Raw genomic sequence first — 24,878 nt, forward strand, 5'->3', positions numbered from 1 at the left:
TCACACTCTATAACCCCCAGTTTATGAAATTCTTTTACTACAATCGTAACATTAGATATTATTTTCTACCAACAAGGTGCATCTGTAAGATGACAACAATTTAGAACATTGCTTCAGAACTTAAGAGATGCTCAAGCACTGCAACATGATTGGCAATTTCTTATGGGCCAGACAAATGCAACATTAACTATTCAATAGAAAAAGGATTTTGACTCATCAATCGATCCATTTGCAACAAATGAATCTGCACAGTTTCATAATAGGAAAATGCTCAAAGAAGTAAATTTTCCTATTGCTCTAAGTTTAGCTCAAGTTGGTAAGCAAACAAATATTGAATATGACAATGATGAACAACTACCATTAAAAGTACTAGTTTGTACAAATCAGAAAGTGATGTTAATAGCTAACTTGTGGATTGAAGTTGGTCTTGTGAATGGCTCTATTGGTCTCATAAAAACAATTGTTTATGAAAATAATGCAAAACCACCAAACTTGCCAAAATATGGGGTTGTACAATTCAAAGATTATAACATGCCTCCATCCCAGGATATGGAGCATCCAAAAGACATACCCATTGTGCCAATAACACAAGGCAGGCATACGCAAGTCCCTTTGACAATGGCCTGGGCCATCACTATTCACAAATCTCAAGGACTTACATTAGACAGAGCTACAATAGACATATGTAATACTGAAAAGAAAGGACTCAAATTCACAACTATTTCAAGAGTGAAGTCAATTGATGGCATATGAATCAAACCACCATTCTCTTTTGAAAGGTATTCCAAAGTGCAAAAAAATGCTTATACAACCATTAGAAACAAAGAAGACACTTGTTTGCAGATGCTCTCCAAAAAACAAATATCTATTCAATTTAAAATCTTCTACTGAAAAATGACCATTGTTGCCTTCCTATTATTTTAACAAGGTAATTACAATTTGATATGATCTTATTGCACTTTCCACAAAGTTTTTTTCCCTTCAAATATTCTGCATTTATATCATAATTGGTGCTAATTGATTTGACCTTATAGTTGATTTTAGTTCACATTCATTCTGAGACATCCTCTATGTTGCATTCAACACTATACACAAGTGTTCCTATCTACACAACTTGCAGTGATTGCAATGCATCTCTGTGGTGAGCGGGTTTCACATTGCTTGCAATACAAGAAAGTTCCTTCTTTGTTGTCATCGTTAGTTGATTCCATTTGCATCATACTTATTTATACTGGTCAACCTACCTCTCAACAATGTTCCTCCAAAACAGGTATTTAACTTCATATTAGATAGTGTTACTTTATCTTTGTTTGCAAGCCTTGTTAAACTTATTTTCTTTCCAGTTCCATGTTTCCTTTTTGTCTTGGTTACTTGAACTGCCAATACAATAATAGTTGTCTTTCATGGACTGTTAGCATTGCAAACATACGACTTCTAAACTACTTAGCCCCCTCTCAAGTACTCATAATTATTAATGTATTGTGTTCATTTTTTTCCCCAAACAGTATATTTAATCTTCTTGGACTTGCATTTCATTTTACTTTCCTCTGCTTCTCCATTTTATATTGCTTGTTGCTTTTGTTAAAATTCAGCTTCCTACAAATGCCTTTCTACCTTTGCAAGTACATGAACATATATTTCACATTTCTATCAAACTATCTATATATACACGCATTGCCCTCAAAGTGTTATAGTATGCTCTAGAAAATACTATATCAATGGATTTTGTAATAATGCTTCAACTGATAGCCTAATACCTACATTTTTTACTTTTACAGTTTGCGACCTACACCGTATTGTTTACTTGCTCTTCTGCTAAATTGATCTTCCAAAACAATAAATTTCCCTGTCAACATCTTTTTGCATCATCAATTATTCATTGCTCCAACATGAACAACTATCTCAGGTGTACGCTCTCCTTATACTATTTGCAAAAAAACCATTATTTTATCTTCTAACATATTTGGTTTTTCACAAATTATATTTGATACAAAACATACTCACTGTTCTAAAAAAACATTCTTCTCCCTGCATTCAACTACAACATCAATGGACCTGCCCAACATTATAGTCAATGTTCATTTCAAAAAATATTCATACATATGATATTTTACTTTTATTGCTTCAAATATACTCTGCGTGGATGAGTTTTTATGCTTCAAAACTACTTAATCCCTCGTTAATCTGACTACTCGATTTATGAAATGGTTGCAACACATTGCCCATCTACTACAATGACTGTCGATCACCCACTCAATGCAGTTTTCTACTACACAATGCTGGTACACACACCTATCTAACATACAAAGTATGAACATCTAATTTCATTTTAATGCCAACGATTTTAGTATTTGTCTTTTACTGAATTTACTTGGATTATTATTCTATGCATCTCATTTTAGAATATCCTATTTTTAATTTGCTAACTTGCATCTTCAACTCTAATATCTATATCCACTTTTTATTGACCTTATATATGTTGCTATACCCAATGTTGCTAATCTCATAGAGGAGATCGCTGAAATGTCCCATTGGTGGGCTGCACTTTCAATCCTTAACTCCCATGCATTGTAGGTTTCATTTAATATTTAATTTAAGGCGACAATGAGTTGTTTCAAATTCTTACTCATTGCACCTTGATTACCCTTAATTCATCATTTCTCTTGTTTCGTTCTCATACTATACTCCCGTTCCCATTGTTTATCATTCACCTACATTCTGAGCCTTATAGCATTTGTTTTTATGTGACTGAAATACACAAAGTAGGTACTTCGTATTTTCTTCATATCCACTCTTCACTTATCAGTTGCCTGGACAGAATAGTTTTACAATAAGGTCTCTTCTTTTCAGCTCTATTGCTTGCACCTTTTTAAGCATCATTATATTTCAAAGGTCTTTGTAACTTTAATCTATGCTCATCAAATACACTATTTTGCAAGTATCGATCATTTTGCTCTACTTTTCTTCGATAAGTCAAATTGTTAATAAGAGTTTGGTTCAACGATACTTTACTTAAGTGTCTTATCTATCCATTATAAATAGATTTAATTATATTTTAATTGCATTTCCTAAATTTTGCATTGTTCCTATTGCCCACTCACATTTCAGTTTTTGCCTTGCATTGACATTGTTCAGCCCTTCATGGATTTGACAGGAATTACGTAGCGATATACAGTTTTTGGAGTCACCCATTCTCCAGACTTCAATAATTGTAAGCGTGAAACAAAATTTCCTCGTCAATGTAGACTTCTCATTATCTGTAATATGACGTTATTTCTATATTCACTTTCTTTTTGTCCAATACACTTTCTAAATAGTTAAGGACGTCTTGTTGTAGTTACTACATTATAGACACAAGACTAATGCAATGTGCTTTATTCAACTGATTATCACAAGGTTTCCAAACAATAAAGCAATGCTATGAGGTACCCTCCAATAAACACTAAAGCAATTGTAAGTTTCCATTGATGTTTAATTTAGGGCGACAATGAGCCATTTCAAATTCTTACTCATTCCACCTTTCTTACCCTTAATTCATTATTTCTCTTGTTTCGTTCTCATACTATACTCTCGTTCCCATTGTTTATCATTTACGTACATTCTGAGCCTTATAGCGTTTTCTTTTATGTGACTGAAATACACAGAGTAGGTACTTTGTATTTTCCTCATATCCACTCTTCACCAATCAGCTGCTTGGACAAAATAGTTTTACAATAAGGTCTCTTCTTTTCAACTCTATTGCTTGCACCTTTTTAAGCGTCATTATATTTCAAAGGTCTTTGTAACTTTAATCTCTGCTCATTAGATACACTATTTTGCAGGTATCGATCATTTTGCTCTACTTTTTATCGATATGTCAAATTGTTAATAAGAGTTTGCTTCAACGTTACTTTACTTAGGTGTCCTATCTATCCATTACGAATAGATTTAGTTATTTTTTAATTGCATTTCCTAAATTTTGCACTTTTCCTATTGCCCACTCACATTTCATTTTTTGCCTTGCATTGACATTGTTCAGTCCTTCATGGATTTGACAAGAATTACGTGGCGATATAAAGTTTTTGGAGTCACCCATTCTCCAGGCCTCAACAATTGTAAGGGTCAAACAAAATTTCCTCATCAATGCAGACTTCTCATTATCTGTAATATGACGTTATTTCTATATTCACTTCCTTTATGTCCAATACGCTTTCTAAACAGTCAAGGATATCTTGTTGTAGTTAATACATTATAGACACAAGACTAATGTAATGTGCTTTATCCAACTAGTTATCACAAGCTTTCCAAATGCTAAAGCAATTCTATAAGGTACCCTCCAATAAACCCTCTCTCGTTTTGCATTCTTTCCACCTCTTCCTGCAACATTTTTTCACTATATGCAATTGTCTTCCTTGATACTTATTCATTTTATATTACATGAAATTTCCATCTTTAATATAGGCATAATGATTTCTACCAACCTTCCTTGTGAAGTTTCCCATTATCAATATAAACTTTGCAAGAATTCTACAAATTATGCTTGGTATCTCATACCTTTTCATTTGTTTTCGCTACATGCAATTAATTCCATTGAAGTTTTTCGTTTTTGCATCTATTGACAATTTTACATACTCTTTTCTCAGTTGCACCGACTTTTCCAGGTTCTCCCAATCTGTCACAGACAATTATTCTCGACCACCTATTCCTACAATTTCACCAAAAAAAAAAATGCATATATACTTTAATTGCACCTTGCAGATTTTGCAATTTTTTGTAAGGTTATCTATCTCTGCACTATATCCCAGTTTTCCATATTATTTAAATTCATACTCTATTTTTACTATGATTTTCTAAACCCCTCTAGCATACTTCAATTTACAAATTATGAACAACTTCAAATTTCGATATACGCTGAAAGTACATTCCTATATTTCATTATCTTTAAAATTGATCGCATTTTCTTCATTCTCATTTATACATTACATTTTCTGTTGTTATACCATGCTATCTTTTCACAAATGCAAATCTTCTTCCTTTTGATGTAGTTTTAAAGGTTTTCCTTCCCATTGCCAGCATCATCCAGCTTACGTTCTTGTACGACTGAACCAGATGGTAAATTTCAAGCACGCGACTCAACTTTTCCACACAAAACTGCATATATACACTAATATACTCACCCATTTTATCACGTATTCCTCTTCTACTGTTTGGTCTACACATTATAATCCATTATATTTATATTTCTTTCAATTACAATTTTACCTTTTCCTAGTAATTCATGCTAATTTCCAACACTCCATTTTTGCAGGTATTTATCACATGTCCTAGACTTCAATACTTATTGTTGTGCATCCAATCGCTGTACTTCAAAATGCAATGTAAGCATTGGCATAATTCGATATATAGTTCTTTTCTAATGCCCTTTTAACTTTACTGAAAGCTCCACTGATTGCATTTTCTCTTTCTTTTTTATAGGTTACCATCTCTCGCATGCACCTTTTCGCAAAACTCAAAAAGCTTCTTGTTCATACTTTCAGGCCATCAAACTTCAAAGAAACAATTTTAAGACACTTTGCAGCTCTGAATGTCCTTTTCTTATTGCAGTAATAATAAGACACTTTTTGCTTCTATTACCGTCTTCTTTCACGTTTCCATGTCTCACATGATTAAACAGTTTTTACTTGTCAATGTGATTTTCTGAAAATTGTTTATGGCATATCTCTGCCTCTTGCATTCTGAAATTACTTTTCCTCACTATTATGAAGTATGTTCCTCTTCCCTCTAATCATAACTATTCGAACATGGCCAGCCTATCGGCACTCAGTTGCACGCAAATAAAAACGTGCAAACTGCTCGTTAATTCATTTTAAACTAAATAAAAGGAAAGCCATAGTACAGAGGGGAATCTGCCACCACCCCTAACTTTACAAATAAGAGCTTTGTGCACATGAATGTTGTACGGTCAATCTTGGATTATGGCACTAATTATAAGTTTGTTAGCACTACGGACTAGATAATGGCTAAAGTAAACCAGAGTATTGATTTGTCGAGAATAAAATAATGTCTGTCCAGGTGAGAAAACAACGTATATCTCCCATTTCTCCTTGTTGACATTGCGAATCGTGATGAAAGCTGTAAGGGACATTAACTGGCTTGGCTTCCATGTTTCTTTGAAATCATCATACAGCTTGTCCTACAGATCGACTTCTTAGCAAAACGGCCATCGTACAGCTCGTCCTAAGCTACTCATTCTTAAAGTTAATACATACACTAGCAATCACTCGCCTTGTAAGCAAATCCATTTTTAATGGCTGTGATTATCCCAATCCCAAAGCTTTCTGCTCAACTTAGTATTTCCATTGGTCTATTTAGAGAATGCAATATTTTGGCTTCTTTCTTGTATTGTTCATGCTGAGCCTGTTTTCAGGCATCAATTCTCCCATTCGTCATCTGCCATTTCCTCCTTGCAGTCCGATAATATCATCAGACAGAGATTAGGTGTAATTAAATTCACAGATTTTGCAGGGAGTCATGGTAAGATTGAAGAGGATATTATGTGCGCTGTTTGCTTGAGCTCGTTTGCAGAAGAAGACCCAATTCCGAAGCTGTGTAATTTCTGTCGCATATTTCATAGCAGTTGTTTGGATAAGTGGATTGATCACATCAGAATATGTACCCTCTATGCAGATCTCCGTAGTTTTGTTGTAATGAAAAGGATTGATAGAGATGGTGTTAATCATGGTGGCTGAGACTGTTTCATTATCGTTATGACCATGTCAAGCCATTTGCTTCATTTGTATAGCGGGTTTATCAGGTGATTTTTTACATAGCAAAGTAATTTATATATACTGCTCAAAAATGTCCGCTAGTGACCATTGAAATGAATGAAAAACAAGACACCCTAAACCATGAATGGTGTAATTTGATTTAATTAGGTGATAGATTTTTTTTCTCAAAAATATGGATGTACAAATAATAATATTAATTGGAGGAGTTGTGTAACTTTTTTTTGGGTGGTTGTAGTGCATAGTTATTGGAACCTACAATTTCTAATGATCATTTTCGAAACTTTGTGCATGTAATTTCTCATCTCGTAGTTATCTTAACTACCCAAAAGCTGAAACAATAGCTTTAATCTTCTAAATTCGATATGAAAAAAATGTCATTTTTTTTTTATCAAAATATGATATTAAACTTAGAGCTTAAAGTTAGGGTGGGTTCCTATTAGGTCCTCGCCCCTAGTAGTTTATTGTTTTGATCATAACATATAAAGTGTAATTTAAAATTATCATTTTTTTATATATATTAAAAATACAAAGATGATATTTCAATTAGCTTTGAAAAATTGGTCATTTATATTGTCACTTTTATCCTAAGTACTATTAATCTAATGTTCTACACATAGTTGATATGTAACTCGCAAATTTAAACTAAGTAATTATAGTTTGCTAAAGATTCATTGGTCATGTCTTTAATGAGTAACAATTAGTTAACTCGTCATAGAAGGATTGTAAACGCTAACATGAGATCGTACTTTCAAGAAATATTGCTCAACCAAATCTCTCAAGTGAAAACTAAGCACCTACAATGTAAAAATGAGGCAAAAGAGACCCTTTTAATCAGATTTTTGAAGAGAAGTTGAATAGGGAAATGAGTTCACCTCGAGCTACCTTAATTAAAGTACATCCTATCAAAACTTGAACATAAATAGAAATAAATATCACACTAACAAGTAACCACTTATCAATATGGATTGGTTTTTGAGCTTGAGGAGATCTAGTTTTCTATGAGAGGTTAACGGTAAATGGAGTCATCTAAAAGCAATAATCACTAATAGAGATATGTTTTAGGGCATATGTTTTGAAATTTAAAAAGAGGCTATTTAAAATTAGACAAAAGAGATGAGGTCTAATTGATTGATTTCACAAAATGTCACAAACGTTATTATTAAGAAGAAATAAAGAATAACATGAAAAGGGAAAATACCTAGAACAAAGACATATATTGAATGAAAATAAAACACATAAATAAAATAAAATAATAAAAATAGACAACTAAGGTTAAAAATAAGAAGAAAGCTATTATAAAATAATGATTCAAGAATGGGTTAGCAAGATATAGGGTTAACAGGCTCTAGAGCTTGCAAAGGGTTTGACTTGATGTTGTCTAGGACCACACTATGGGATTTGCTGAGGTCAGCTATGTTGACGCTATTCTCATGCATGACCCCTTGGTATGCACATGCATCTTTCAACCCTGGATATGAGATTTTGTTGTCTCTAATGAAGAGGAACTTTGTGCACCAATTTGACATGATTTCTTAGGTTTTATCCATTCCATATTAAAACATTTTACATACCATTGCAACCTCCTTAAGAATGATTATATGTGTGAATCCGATAAGTTTTACTAAGTTTTTGTGTTGAGATTGAACTATCTGATGACACTCATTCAAATTGATCTTTATAATTCCAAACATAAATGACTAGAACCCTCCTCTTCCACCATCTTATACTGTTGTCTAACAGTTCATTTTTATTTACTTTTATCAAGATGTTAGCCTCATATTAGAAGTGTGATTTTATACCCACTCACTTTCACTTTGTGAATGTGTTAAATTATTTCTTAAACATGACCATTAAACACCTATTCATCAATCTTTTAATTTCATTTAATATAAATTAATTTGATAAACTGTTGAGATTATTTATCCGCGCAGGAACTTGTTTTCCTCTGTTTTGTAGGAGGTTTGAGTAGATAACAGCAACAAGACGAAGCAGAATATTAATAACAAACAGCAACACATAATCATTGAAACAAACCAGAATATAAACTTAAACAGGTTGCTGGTGCAACATGATATATATTGATTGATAACCATTACATAAACATCATGTATATATTTATTTATAGTTGCAGTGACGCGGTTTCCATACTTGCAGTGCACGACAAGCTAAGAGAAGATAAACATGAGATTGAGATTATGTAAGGTTGTCAGCAAAGAAGATAAGCGGTGGATACAAGGCGGTCTTCCACTGGCCGTGAAAAAGTCGGTGAATTTGGTCGGTCTCCATCATAGTCGGCAGTGAGGCGATGAAGAACATAGCCGGGCCATCTTATCACCATCTGATTTTATAATCATATTTTGTTCATGTCGGAGAAATTTATTCCAACATAATTTGCCGTGTTTGTTAATGTTCCAGTTAAAAATTATGTGTTGGAACACTATTACTTCCAACTCTCGATCTTTTACAGGAACTATGATATTCTACAGACCACATACGTTAAACATGATAACACATAGAGGCTAACTTATTCTTAGGCTTCGCAGTGAATTTTAAGTCTCATTCAAAACGACACAGATAATAATGGGTATTACAGCTTATCAGAAATTAAATGGAGAAACGCAGGCACTGTATGGATAACCATACGATGAGTTTGCTGGTTCCAAAATTGTTGCGTTCATGGAAGAATAGGAGTTCGATAGGGGAATGCCAATCGAATAACCATTTTGTGGCCTCCGATTACCTTGCCCGCTAGAACTCGCAGGTATAATGGGCTTCGAAGGAAAGGCCGGGAATTTCATCTGAAATTGAGGTGTTGAGTTGTATAAGCGTGGATCAATTTTCTCCAGAAATCTCACAGACAAATCAAGGTAACCCCGAGGCCTGCCATTTGGAGTCCTAATTCGATAGCTCAGAAAGTGAATGGACTCGGGCTTAGTGAATCCCTCCAAAATGTCGGAATAAGGCATTCGAGCGCTTCCCACTCTCTTGTTGCCCGTCATAGTTTTACAGTATATTTGTACCAAGGCAGCTGAGCCCTTTTGCTTGAGGAATCCCTTGGTGACAGTCACTTGGAACTTATCGTTCCAGGTGGGGTAACTGCCACCCTCTCTGTCTATTCTCGTACACTTTTGAGCGGTGGAGTCACTCCATACAACTGAATATGTGCGCATTGGCCTTCCAAAACTTGTCACGCATTTGAGATCTTGCGCTGAGATTATCTCAATTTCGAATGCAACTTTATCCATTCGCAATTTGTTAAAATACGGTGAATAAGAAATACAAACTTCACTAATATGAGGAAAGACTGGTGAAGCAAGTTTGTAATGGCGAGTGGTTATATAGAAATGGATGTGTATTCTACGAGGTCAAACAGTCTTCATGAGAAATTTCTCATGGTTTTCTTAGATCGTCTGTGGAAAAGCCATTTCTAACTGAACAGGCTTCTAATATGTATAGTACAAGGTCACACAGTCTTACCGAGAAATTTCTCATCGTTTTCTTGGAAAATTCATTTGTAGCTGAACAGGGTTCTAATAATAGAAACCGTGTATTTGGAAGATGATGTTCATCTCCAGAGTTTCGACCTTCGACGAAGATCGCTAGAAAACAGACTATACCTGCCTATCTAAATACGTCGGCCTCTTTTTTTGACTGAAATATTTCAACTTGGCTCGCAATTATTGTAATTTTAATTACATTTCAACTTGGCTTGCAACTATTACTACCACTTGCCCCAGAAGTGGGTGTAAGGGTTACGCGGATGTAATTTAAATTAATATATATTTGACAAAATATGAATGTTCTTATATGAGTTTGTCATTCTTTACATAAATGTTGTTAGATGAGTTTAACATCCTTTTCAAATTTTAGAAGATCTTTGTGTTTTACTCAATTTAGGATGTCAAATTGATATAACAACAAGACAAAAAAAATTTCATGTTTCTCAAAACTATTAAAATCATTTTACATCATTCTAAAGAAGAAACAATTGCAAAGTAATACAAAAGTTACACTTATACCCTAAAAAACAAAGGATTGTTGCCAAAATATGAAATCTAATTCCAAGGTATGTAAACTGTAATTGAATGAATGAAAAATATTTTGTTTTGAGCAAAGAGAAGAAGAGCTCAATAATGTAACTTCCAAATCAGATCCATAATAATTAAGTTCCAAATGTAGAATGCATTGGAGAACTGTTTGAAACATACTAACAACAGTATGTTTTATAAAAATACATTTGATATCAACTTTGACCAATCTTTTATAATAATAGTGACCTATTTCTTATAATAGTGACCTATATTTTATGAGTGTGCCATCATTTATAATAATGATCTATCTTTTATAACAATGAAGTCATCTACTATAGCTAGAACTCTCATTATTTCAGCATACATTATAGTCATAGCAAGTAAATAGTTGTATCAAAAAAGTCATACTATAGAACATGTAAACAGTTTTTGATCCTCCTATCCAAAACTATCATTCTCTTAAACACTGTTGTATAATGATGATGGGTGATTTTCATGAAGAAGTTGGCACACTTCTATCCAGACAACTAACTTAATAACATAGAGAGTTGGTATCCCATAATTTGCACAACAAAACTTGAATGATGGGATAACATCATACACTAAAATATGGTGTTTCACCTGCATTGGATGGTACATGACAACCATTCCTCTATAGGGGCATTGTGATTACCATGTCTACCAAGGCAACCCACACTTTGCATACATGTCTACCGAGGTAGTTGAATTACAACATGTGAAAAAAACCCCCCTTCCACAATGCTTTCGTGGATGACCATGCCTTGTTCCAAAGTTCCCATTTTGGCACAGGTTGGCAGCATGCTAGAAAATTTTCTGGAATTTTCCTTTACACCTGCCAATTGCATTTGCGTGAAAGTTTCTAAAGCCTTTTCTGCATATCCTGCAATCATTGCAATCATGAGATGGCATTTTGTCAAATAATTCACCTGCCTTCTGGATGCTTCCACACTTTGCATTTGGTGAAATAGTGTAGCTGCCTCATTAAGATACCCATGTCTTCGGTATGTTGTGATAATCGTATTCCACGAGTGTTGTCTCATTCTTTCATGTGATCAAACACTTAAAAGAGCATCTGCCAAACTCCCATTCTTGATATGTATGATAATTATAAAAAGAATAATTAGCTTGAAAGTTTCAACAACATTTTTAATATCATTTTGTTCATATCTTGCAATCATGAGATTCTACGAGATGATCTCTTTGAGGAAATCTATCAAATAGTTCATGTGCCTTGTCTATTCTTCCACATTTTGGATGTGTGTGTTTCATGGATACCCATACCTTGTTCCAAAGTTCCTAATTTGGCATATGGAAGGAAGGATGCTAGCAAAGGTTGTGGAATTTGGATTTACACCTGCAATTGCATTTTCTTGAAAGTTTCCAAAGCCCCTGCTATAATTGCAATCCACCTAACCACATTTCTTAGAGGCATGTTGTTGAACAATCCAAGTGCCTTGTCCATTCTTTCACATTTTGCATACATGTCGACCAAGCAATAGCAACTACACCACCTAACAAAATTTATTTATCCTTGATGTTTGACAGACATCCATACCCTCTTCCAAAGCTCCCATTTCAGCACAAGCAAGGAGGATGTTAGCAAAGGTTACGGAATTTTCTTTTAGATCTGCCAATTGTGTAAATTGCTTGAAAGTTTCTAAAAACTTCTTAACCAATCCACCCTGTGCATGTCATCCAGTCAGTTCCATGAGAACACATTTCTTTGCGGTATTATTACAAACAATTCATGTGCCCTATCTATACTTGTTGTCAAACACGAAGTAAAATTATCAACAAGGGATCAACAGGGAATCCATCTAAAAACTAAAATCCCTCTTATTTCCTTCTCAATTGCAGAGCTCCGGGGCAACCCTAGAATGGAAAAAGAAGTCCTAAATCTTATGATAAAAAAAATAAGCATGCATGCAAGCTACAACATCCTTGCATGAGGGAGAGTGCGCAGAGTTGGAGGTTCAGACCTATGAGCACGACAACCCAGCAAGGGCATGAAGCTCTTTATGGCCCTTTTTTACCCTCTCTGTGCCCTAAAAGACAGGTTTTTTTTTCTTTTGGCCATAACTTGAGCATACGATATCGTTTTTTAGCAAACGAGATATCGATGGAAAGATGGTTTTGTCTAGTTTCTAGATATGTGTGTTTCATCGCCTGGTTTTGTTGTTGGTACATTCTACAACCATTTGAAGTCATATGTGTTGTTTTAGTCCCGAGCTCATAACTTTTCACCAGTTTCTTCGTGTTTCATGATTCTAGCAACGCTGGGACGGTGTTTCAGAGCTCTCTATAGCCATCCATGCACTTTTTCTAGATTTTACTCCAGGTGCATTTTATTCAATTTTTTTGTGTTTTCACACTCTGCTGAATTACTTGGACATATGAGATCGTGGAAACTTCTCGTTTGCGTGGGATGACTTGGTTTTGGTTTATCTTCATGTATTTCCAGTATTATGTCTTTTTTTTAACATTTTGAGCTTTCATTGTAAGCACTTATGATTTTGTAATTGCACTGAGATAAAGTGCCTCTGTATAGCACATGTCGTATGATATCTTGCACATCAGTTTTGTTACTTATTATACTCGCACTATGATATAAAGTGCCATGGGGGTTTAATGTTTTTCTTTGTTTGCCTTCATACCTTTCTCATGCGTGTGTGCCTTGGTTTGCACACCCTTTGTATTTGCTTGTACTTTCATGTCTGCATGGTCAGATGTTCTTGGTTCTTCTTCATGCTCGTCTTTTGTTCTTATATTTTGGAACATTCTTGTTAGGAGGCTTCTTAGTCCTTCACTTGAGCTTTCATCTCTTCTTGGAGAGGAGTTTTTTCGCCACAGGGTTTTCTCATTTTCTCCACTTTACAGAGATTTCATTGTAGTTGGGTACCTCATCAAGCCTTGTTGTCAGGACCCATTTTGGCTTTCATGCATCTAGTCCTTAGTTGTTTTTTAGCTTCTCCCTAACTTCATCTTAAGGGGGGGTGTTAGAGTAAATGTATTAGTTTACTTAATTAATTAAATTATATTGATTTAATAATTAAGTCACCTTTTCTCTATTTCACTTAAGCTAAATTTAGGAAGCTAAACTTAGGAATATTAATAATTAATTTATTATTAATTATTAATTGTTTTTAGGGTTTTCCCTTTTAGGTTTCATCTCTTTATATATTGTGAATCTTCCATTGTTGTGACGGGTTATTTGCATACAGGTGTTCATTGGGTTCTATGAGGTTGTATTTCTACAACTTTTACATGGAATTAGAGCATTGTATACATCATTTTGTAAGCATTTTCTTTTTTTGCAAACGCATTGAGATAAAGTGCCACTGTGCCTTGCATGCTTGGGATCTTGCACATCTTGTGCCTTATTGTACTTGCACTCCATTATAAAGTACCATGGGGGTTTGATGTTTTCCTTTGTTTGCCATCTACCTTTTTCACATGAGTGTTCCTTCCACGATATTAGCCTCATGATTTGTGTCAAGTGAGTGTTCCTTCCACGACACTAGCCTTTATATGTGTTTGTACTTTCTATTGCACTCTCGATGTTCTTGGTTATTCATCATGCAGTTTTTCTTGGCATTCAGTTTCAGTGTACCTCACCTCTCCCTTGTCAGCATTATGAGGGGGTTTCTCCTATTGGTTGTTGGTTCTAATGCTTCCTTGGTTCGTTGAAGTGAGCTATGTATTCAATATTTGTTCCTATGTACTGGGCGGATGCAATGGCTAATTACCTATGCATTTCGGTGAGATGGATCATTTACCATATGGACACTCTTTCATTCCTATTTTTGGAGGCAACCTTCCATCTTTGATTGATCAGCTCTTCAGACTGGCATTTTTTGCCATCTATATCTTTGAGTTCAGTTGTTTGTCTTTGTTTTCCATCTGATTCGAGTAGTGTTATTTGAGGGCACTCATACAGATTACAGTCTTCTCTACCTGATCATATTCTATTTTAGTGGAGGTTCTTCAGATCCACAGTTATTCTTCGACAATGTTTGCAGGTTCTTCATTCTTCAGTGATTCTTCTGTGCTTCTTTTGTTCCTATCTTTTGAAACATTCTTGTTTGGAGGCTTCTTCAGTCCTTCACTTGTATTTCATCTCTTTTTGGAGTAGATTTTTTTACCATGTGGTTTTCTCTATTTCTCTACTTTACAGAGACTCTTTTGTACTTGGGTACCTCATCAGGCTTTGTTGTTGGGACCCAAATTTGTCTTTTTCATGTAGTTGCATTTTTCTTTCATGCATTCATTTTTTTAGCTACTCACTAAGTTCATATTAAGGGGGAGTGTTAGAGTTATCTTGTATTAGCTAATAATTATTTATTTAATTATTAATCTATTATACTCTGTGTTTATGCTAAACTTAGGCATTTATTATTAAATACACTTTATCCCTTTAGGATTTCTTTGGGGTTGCATATTCTCCTTTTATAAGGATTGTTTTGTATTTTTATTTTCAATTCCCTCTCTGAATGATAATCTTTTTCTTCAGAGCCATTATTGTGTTTTTGTCTCCAATATTCTCTTGTGACAGGTATTTTGCTTGTAGGTGCTCTTGGGATCTCTAAAGTTGTATTTTCTCAACTTCTTCAACACTAAACAAATCCCTTATGTTTTTGAATCCAACAAACCCATCCCACCTTTATCTTTGGGTTGAGTACAATGTAACCAAGAGGCTACTTTGAAGCCTTTTTTCCCTCCAAATTTGTCCACAAGAATTGCGAAATGATTTTTTTAAGATCCACATAGCCTTGTTTGGAAGGCATCTAACGCAATGAGTAGTAAACATGAGAAGCCAACAATATCTTATTAACCACTTCTATCTTTCCTACAAATGAAAGAAATGTGTTCCCTCATGTGAACAATTTATTTTTTAGCTTACATAAGAACCATTTCCACATATCAAACAAACTGTCTCCCAATCTAAAAGGGATGCGTAGGTATCTTGTGATCTTACCAATGTTTAATTTTTGTCCATTCCTGTAGAGTCCAATGGGGTACTAAGTCTGATTGCATCATAAAGAATTTAGTTTTACAGTAAGCTAATTTTGATCCCAAAATAAAACAATATAAATTAAAAACCCCCAACACATTGTTGATTTTAGATTCATAAATTTGAATGAATAGCAAACTACCATTAGCAAAATGTGAATTCAACACAATTGCATTGTTGGGAATATATATATACCTTTAATCAAATTCATTTTATTATACTTTTGTAGGACATATCCCAAAGCATCAGCTACCAAGACATAGAAAAGGTGACAAATGAAAACCTTGCCTAATAGAGTGTTCTAGAAAGAATAGTTCAGTCAATGAGAGATTGATCACCAAATGAGCATTGAAATGTTTAAAAATCATTTGAACATACTTGCATAGTTTCATCCAAAACCCTAATATTGCAACATTTTGATGATTAAAACTCCATCTCATTCCATCATAAGCTTTGTCAAAGTCTAATTTTACTAGTAATCCATCCTACGCTAATTGGTGTGCCCATTCACTAGTCTCCCAAGCCAAAATTAGATTATCTAAAATATATCTTCCACCAAGACACCTGTTCAAACCTAACTATCCCCTTAGCTAAAGGTTTAATCCTTGTAGCTAAGGCTTTGGCAATTATTCTGTATGAAGTATTCAAGAGAGTAATTGGACACCATCTAGAAATAGAATCTACATTTTTTCCTTTAGATGTCAATTTTACAAGGCCTAAACATTAATATCAATCCCTAAAGAACACTATTCCAAAGCTTCAAGGTAAACCATATAAAAGTCTTCCTTGATGTGAGGCCACATTTTTTGATAAATTTTCAAATGACAACGCATCAGAACCTGGGCTTTTGTTAGGACCCATAGCAAACACAACATGTTCTAAGTCTTCTATGGATAGCTCCTTATCAATAAATCTATTGTAATCTTGATCAACCTTTCTTGGAATAAAGTCCTTAAGCATATCTTCCAAGATAGATTGAGCATCTTGCAAATGGTGATCCTCTTTAAAAAGTGTTTAATGGAAATTATGAAATGAGGACTTAATATCCTCTAGATTGTATGGACATGGTCATCCACATCTTTAATTGTACCAATCATTTCCTTTTTATGTGTATAACTCATAAAGTTAAGGAAATACTTAGAGCCTCAATTGCCTTCCTTAATTAGTGAAGTCTAACTCTAACTTTGGCCCCTTAACTCTAATAAATACCCAATTTACGAAGTTGGGTTCCTAAAGAATCCATGGAAGACTAAATTGCAATATTATAAGGATCTGAGGTGCATAATTTTCTATTGAGTACTAACTTTCCTTGAAGAGATTTATCTTTCCTTTTTTCGTTGACTAGCCAAACTTTTACTAAAGGATCGTAAAAATCAAAACATTTACATAAAGCAACATGCCACCATTTCCTATAAGATTCTCCTTCTTTAGGTTTAGGAATGGAGCTCTAGAATTATATTAAGGTTGTATTGGATGAATGGATTTTAAGATGCGAAGTGTTCAATTTATAAGGAAGCTAATAGTCAACTTCCATAACATCATCCCTTGAAATGACACAGATAATAGGAAAGTGATCTAACAATGAAGTAGAATAATCAACTTTCACACAAAAACCACTAGAATCTTGCAATAAATTTAGATTGGGAGAGATATAAAACCTATCTAATCTACTTAGTTTTCGATCAACTCCCAATCTACAATTAGTCCAAGTAAACCAGTTATGGTGATAGCTAGAAAAAAAATTGTGGATAAGATCAATCACACCCACTAAATTCCAACAAAAAAGCCATCTATCAAACTCTTCATTACTTAATTTAACGTGATTATGTCATCTGCGATCAGAGTGGTGATCTACCATGTTAAAATCACCATTAATCACCTAAACAACTTGGGGTAAATTAGTACTAATCCATTCCTATATATCACATATGTCATTAGCTATATTTGAAACATAGAAAAAACATAAACCAATGAGTTGTCCATTGATAAACAAGACGATCCACACACAACTATGTGATGGATCGTCCCCCTTGTCAATGATACATTTATTGATCCCAGAAGCTACACCAATAACAACACCCCCCTTCCTTCTATATGCAACATATGAAGAAAAAAAGCACTTCTCCAAACATTGGATAGGGAAGAAAGGAGATGGTTACCACTGAGCTTTACTTCTTGTAAAAAGACAATATTATGTTTCCATTTATTCAAAGATTCTTTGACCTCATACTTGCGATGGGGAAGTGACGTCCCCCTAACATTCCAAGAGAAAACTTTAAACTTCAAGATTAAGTAAAAGTAGTAAAATCCTCCCCTTGTGACAAAGCATCAAACTTGTTAGCTAGTATGATATCTTGTCCAGTTGAATTATGCTCTTTTTGAGAAAGAGACCTAGATATTTGCCACAAACGTGAAAGAAGAACTTCTCCCAGAATGGAAAGGAGAAACAATCTCTATTATGAGAAACAAAGGCCCTTGAAAGCTCTTTTCATTTCCCAATCATTCTCCAACAATATATCATTTCAACCTGAATTTTTGCTTTCAGCAATGCCACATGTGAACCAACAAAACAAAAGCCCTACAAGGTGGTCAATTGTTTGTTAGCCATGTGATGTTGGGATCAAGTACCCATGGTGTGCAATGCAATCTCCCAATGTGTGGCTGACCTAGGATCGGTCAACCATCCAAATAGATAACGATTGAACACGCTAGACCAATGTATACGTAACGAATTTGCATCCATATAACATAAATTATTTTTGTTGGGTCTATCATTAAAATTCTGACGTGTTTTTAATAAATATTCTACGATAAAGAGAGTTTTGTTTTCAAAAACCGTGTGTTAGATGCCTTTATTGAAAGCCGTGGACGGAATGAATGCTATTTTGGTAGGGTAGTCAAACCGCGTCAATGGCTCATTGGAAATTAAAGCAGACGAATTCAGTGGGACGGAAAGGAAGGTGAAGCTTACTTGGTTTGGGCATTCCGAGTATTCTCTACGAAACTTCTATCTAACCACTGTTCAACTTCCAAGACACCTCCACACCAAATTTGACCCCTCAGATTTGATTTGAGACGCGACAAATGGATTGATATATATGCTCAGCAATCCGTTCGATTTCTCAGAATTAACATTTTTCTCATATACTCCAAGCAAAAACAGTTTTCTCAGAAAAGGAGACACTCCTAGGGAGCAAATTACGAGCTTTCGGGATACCTATATCTTTAATTAGTGGCAATACCTGATACTGCTTCTTCAGCTCTATTTTAATGGACACAAGGATTCTGGAGATAACGGGAATATCTGCTGATGATCTTGAAAATGTAAGAAGGTTGGGGAGAAGGATGCGCACTTACGCCCTTGTGTGCGCCGATAATGATTTCTCGCACCCTGCATTCACACATGTTGACGCACAAGGAGGCTGCGATCCTGTCTGGAACGACAAGTTACAGCTGAGCCTCAGCAAAGGATCGCCCATTGCTCTCAACATACAAATCTTTTGCAAGACGAAGTATGGGAAGAGAAGCGTGGGATGGAGTAGAGTGCCCCTCTCTGAAATCTTGAATGGATTCGGACCTCCTCATGGCTTGCATTGCCTCAGCTATCGTTTGAAGACGGGCAAAGGGAGGCCTCATGGTACCATCCATTTCTCTCTTCGGTTCTTACAGCACGTTAATCCCCCTCAATTCTTCATCAATTCTCCAATTTCCACCAGACTTCCACAGCATGGGAGTTATGAAAATGCTTCTCGTATTGAGCAGCAAAACACACCAGGGAGCACGAGTTTAAGTGGCGTGTCGATGGGCTATCCTTCCTCTACTCCATTTGCCAACGCCAACAACTTATATCCTATTCCACTCTCTGTTTATCCACCGCCGCACCACAAACAGATCTATGCCACAAATTAGCTTTGTAGTGCAAATATGATAAATTCTAACAGGGCCTCTGTAATACAGGAGAACAGGGGAAAAACAGGGCACTGCACAAAGAAATAAATAAAATGTGTCAAATTTATTTACTTTAAAATTTAGAAATTCCCCTTTCAAACACATATCGGAATCTAACTCCTAACATCCAATTGATGATTGATTGTCTCCTCATCTCAATGGCAGCCCAAACCTGTTTTACAGTTGCATATTTTGAAAAGTCCAATTTCTAGTTTCTTTAAAAATTTGGAATGTTCCATTTTCTAGAGTGTTTACAGAAAAGTTTAGACAATCTTAATCTATTTTATTTTTTTCCCCAATATACTTCTTTAAGATCAGTAAGAACGATAAGGAAAGGTATAAAGGAGAGGGCAAACATATTAGATTTGCATTTCTTTAGTAAAACAAAATTGTAGGCATATAATTTTGTTTAATCAAAATCTTGAATGTAATAAATATCAATTTCTATATGTTATGTTTTGTTTTGTTTTAACATGCAAAATTAGATTGGTTGTAATTTGTATGGTATTTTAACTAGCACAAAACAAAATAGTAACAAAACATTCTACAAAATCAAGCTGAACTAAAATATTTTAAGTCCAAACTACTTCTATATTGTATTCTATTTCACGTGAAAAAATAATATGTACTTGTTTATCTTATGCTGCTCCATGTAAAGGGACTTGATCCAAGTTGAAAAGCACAACCACTAATTGATTTCCTTTTATCTATATCACCAACATGATTTGAATATGTATAATCTTGAAAGAAATTTAGGATTTTGAAAGCAAAATAAATGCCAAAGTGAATCATTCCACAATTACCAAAAATCTATTTAGCAACTAGCTAATGACTTGTTTTGGGCTCTTGCATGAATCTAAACACTAAATTGACTGTAAAATAAATATCTAGTTGACTACGTATAAAAAATACTAACCGATCACAACTTTCATGGATAATGTTGCATTTAACCTCTTTGTACAGAACATTTTTTAGTAAGCTTAACTCTAGACTAAAAGGGAGTAGAAGTAGACTCGCAATCAAGCATTTTAAACTTTTTAAAGAAATCTAGGGCATATTTTGTTTGTGAGGAATAAACTATTGTGTAGCCTACAAACTTGTAAACAAAAACAATTATTTAAGTCTCATAAATCACAAATATTAAATACACTTTTAAAATTTAATTTCAAATAATCTATTAGCCCCCTAATTGGTCCAATAGCGACTTCTTCAACAAGTAAAAAAAAGATAAGATATTTTTTATCCACAAAATTAGATGTCTGAAATGTTTAAATTTCTTCATATAAATTTCCATTCAAAGGAGAATTTTAACATCCATTTTAATAATCGGAGCAAATATTTCTTCATAATCAATATCATCTTTTTTATTACAAATCCCTTAGCAACCACTCTCACTCTAGTTTTTTTAGAGTGTCATTTTATTTTATCTTTTTAATAAAACCATTCATGCAATATGATAGTCTTACCCTATGGTAGAGACAGAAGTTCCCAAGTTTAGTTCCTTATCAATGCATTATATTCTTCTTCCATAGCATGCTCCCATTCTTTTTCCATTTCTACCTTGCTCATACTTTTCTATCCATTCTAATATCTTCCCTTTCCTCTAGAGAGAGGTAATGGGGTTGGATATCTTTGAGAAGTTCAACACAAACTTCCTACTATAACCTACCAATCTCATAAAGCTTCACACTTCATGTACATTTCTAGGGGTTCGCCATTCAAGTATAGACTTGATCTTGGTTGGATCCACTGCTATTCTACTAGTAGAAATAATTTGGCCTAGATACTAAACCTCCTTCTGGAAGAATATACACTTTGACAATTTCCCATAAGGCTTGTGTTCTCGTAAGCATTGAAGAACCATCTAAAGATGTTGATAATATTCTTCCTCATTCTTGGAGTATAAAAGGATATTGTCTAGGAACACTAAGACAAACTTCTCTAAAGAGTCTTTGAAGCCACTATTCATTAGATTCATAAATACATCCAGGCATTTATAAGCCCAAAAGGTAATAGTGTAAACTCATAGTGGATCCATATCTTGTCTTGGAGGCTATCTTATGGATGTCATCATCCTTTAGCCTTAACTGATGATACCCTGGCCACAAATCAATCTTTTAAAACATTGTGAACCCTCGCATTTGATCAAACAAATTGGCAATACATGGCAAAGGGTACTTGTTTCTTATTGTTGCCTTATTAAGCATATGATATAGTCAATGCATAAATTCAAGGTAATATGTTTCCTTTTCACAAAGGTCATAGGTGCTCCCCATGGTAACACACTACGTCTTATCAAACCCTCAATCTATAGCTCCAAAATTTGTTCTTTTAATTCCATTAGTTCTATCATTATCACATAATAAAGAGATTTGGATAATAGTTTTGCTCCTAGAACTAGGTCTATTGAAAATTCAAACACTCTTTTAGGAGGTAGCCCTAGTAACTATTTAGGAAAGACATCTTGACATTCCTAAAGATAGGGATATTTTTCTGCAAAGAAATAAGTGCTTATTGTCATTGGAACTAAACTTTGACCAATTTCAAATCCTAAACAAGTATTGTCATTAAACCTCTTTTATTTACCCAACAGATCATCTAGTTTGTTAGTGTTATCACACATTTCCAGCTTATTTCTTATTTCTATTATTTCAGCCTTTAGCTTATGACACTCTTCAACCTTGATGGCTAATTCATTCTTGATGCTTTCTTCAACTTTCTTCCCTTTCTCAAGTTGGTCCTTTAAAGAAACAATCATTTGGTTTGATTCTTTGACTTGGGATTCTTGTTTACTAACTTCCATTTTTAGAATCTTTTTCGCCTTGAGTTCACATAAGGGTTCACCTTCAAGATCTACATCAACAATTTCAAGATCACTATCCTCATTCGGTGAATCTTGTGGATTAGCATTTGAACAATCCAATGCCATAAAAAAGTTTCCCCTTCTTCACCAACAAAATCTTCAAAAGCGTTACTATTTGATACATCTATGTCTCTAACATATAGAGACTCTTCTTCTTTTTATATGAAAACTTCTTCCTTGGATTGAAGGTCTATTTTTTTGTTGGTCTTTCAAACCTCTCTGTCTTCATTTGGTTCATCATAGAGATATTTTGCAGCATAATGTCCTATTTAGCCACAATTGAAACACTTTAATGGAAGATTCCCTTTGTATTTTCTTGATCCCTTTTCTAATTTCCTGAAAAAATTAGACTCTTTTATATCATCATCTAAATCTGATTTAATCTTTTTGTCCTCTTTATCGGCTTTGAAGGCTGCCTCTTTGCTGGTAGAATCTACCTTACATATTCTCATTTCGTAAATAGTAAGGGTGCCATGTAAATCATCTAATGTGAAACTATCAACATTTCTAGCATCTTCAATTGCTGGAATATTAGAATCATACTTTGCAAGTAAAGATCTAAGAATCTTTTTAATAATATCTTTATCTTCTACCTTTTCTCCAAGACCACGAATTCCATTAACTATTTCAACTCTAAGAAGATAATCAGCTATCTTTTCATCTTCAACCCTTCAAACTTTTCTTTGAGGGTTTGTATCTTGGCTTGATTTACTTTATCACTGCCATATTAAATATTGTTCATCTTATTCCAAACTTCTTGTGCAAATGAACAATGCATCAATTTCACAAAGAAATCTTTGATCAGCCCACACAAAATTGCATGCTTTGCTATGACATCAATTTCATATTGTCTTTTTCCATCTACATTAGTGGGTATTGTTTCAGGAATAGTATAGTGATGTACAATTGTATTCCACACTTCCACACCTAAAGAAATTAGATAAGTTTGCATTCTTATCTTCCAAAAGGCATAATCAGTCCCATGAAACAGGGGTGCTCTTGCAATAGAAGAATCTTCTTGAGCCATTACAAAATTATTCCTACCAGGATCAACCTAAGGCTGTTAGACCAAAATAAGGAACTTGAATGCTCTGATACCAATTGTTGGAATACTTTGGGCAGAGAGAGGGGGGCACGAATCAGTGCACAATAAAATTTCACTAAGTTTATTGAAACGATATTCAAAATCAAATGATATCAAATTCCATAGTAGTGCATTGCTTTACAACCATTATCATCAATATTAGCTTGAATTTAAACAACACAACAAATGAATGTAAGAGACAAGGTACATAACATAGGTGTTTAAATGGAAAACCCTTGAAGGGTAAAAAACCACTATGCAAATGAATCTCATTAAGATCTCATTGATTACAATATGTCTCACTGACAATGGGAGCACCAACTCTAACTTTTATATGAACTAGGAGCACCAACTTCAATCAAGAGGAAAACGGGATTAAGTGTATACAAAGGACAACTCTATTTTCCATATGAAACAATTCACATTAGAAATAAAAACACCAAACTCTCTATATTGATTCTTGTCAAGACTTCAAAGCCCTTGAAACATATAAATATCCTCTGAATTATTTTATCAAGTCTTAAAATGAATAAAGTGAGCATTCAAAGTTTACCAAACTAGTAGTGTATCTAATGTGTATTGACAACCATTAACCCTTTTGCAGATAACATATATATCAATAAAATATTACTACATAGTAATCACTTGAAATCCAATGAAATATCAACATCTTGGTGGCATCAACCAATGCAACTTCATCATAAACATATCGTGTCTTCAAGGGAAAACAGACTGAGAAATAAGTGGCAACCATCCAATGATCCTAACTTTCCATTACAAACATATCAATATCAAATGCCTCAAACTTTAGTAACTCAGTTGCCTCAAACATAACTTTACAACTCAAAGGATTCTCTGGAAGTCCTCAATAGCATCAACATTGAAACACACCAACATTGCTCGAGACTTAACATCTTGATAAGATAATAACCAGTGAAGACATGTTGAGCATCTCACAACATCACTCTAAGACAACACCTTTTGGCATCAATAACAAACATGCCAAAGCCAACAGAAACCTCAACTGCATCTGAAGTCTCAAAATGCTCCAAAGTAGAGAATTTCATACTAGTATCATAATCATAGGGTATTGTAAGGACCTCCATTTATTTAAAACATTAAATTACATAATTACACCTAATCTCATACATAA

General features: G+C 34.3%; 2 protein-coding genes across 2 annotated transcripts; one reads left to right on the plus strand and one right to left on the minus strand.

Annotated features, from left to right (window-relative positions):
* Positions 1-9,364: 9,364 nt before the first annotated feature.
* On the minus strand, positions 9,365-10,012 carry LOC131046539 (BON1-associated protein 2). Its single transcript, XM_057980304.2, has one exon. It carries the CDS (start codon positions 10,010-10,012, stop codon positions 9,365-9,367), a length of 648 nt encoding a protein of 215 aa, XP_057836287.2.
* Positions 10,013-18,740: 8,728 nt separating this feature from the next.
* On the plus strand, positions 18,741-19,739 carry LOC131046528 (protein SRC2). Its single transcript, XM_057980292.2, has 2 exons — positions 18,741-18,790; positions 19,091-19,739. Exons 1-2 carry the CDS (start codon positions 18,741-18,743, stop codon positions 19,737-19,739), a joined length of 699 nt encoding a protein of 232 aa, XP_057836275.2.
* The last annotated feature ends 5,139 nt before the right edge of the window (positions 19,740-24,878 follow it).

The sequence above is a fragment of the Cryptomeria japonica genome, chromosome 11 (assembly GCF_030272615.1).
Source record: "Cryptomeria japonica chromosome 11, Sugi_1.0, whole genome shotgun sequence".
Lineage (NCBI taxonomy): Eukaryota > Viridiplantae > Streptophyta > Pinopsida > Cupressales > Cupressaceae > Cryptomeria > Cryptomeria japonica.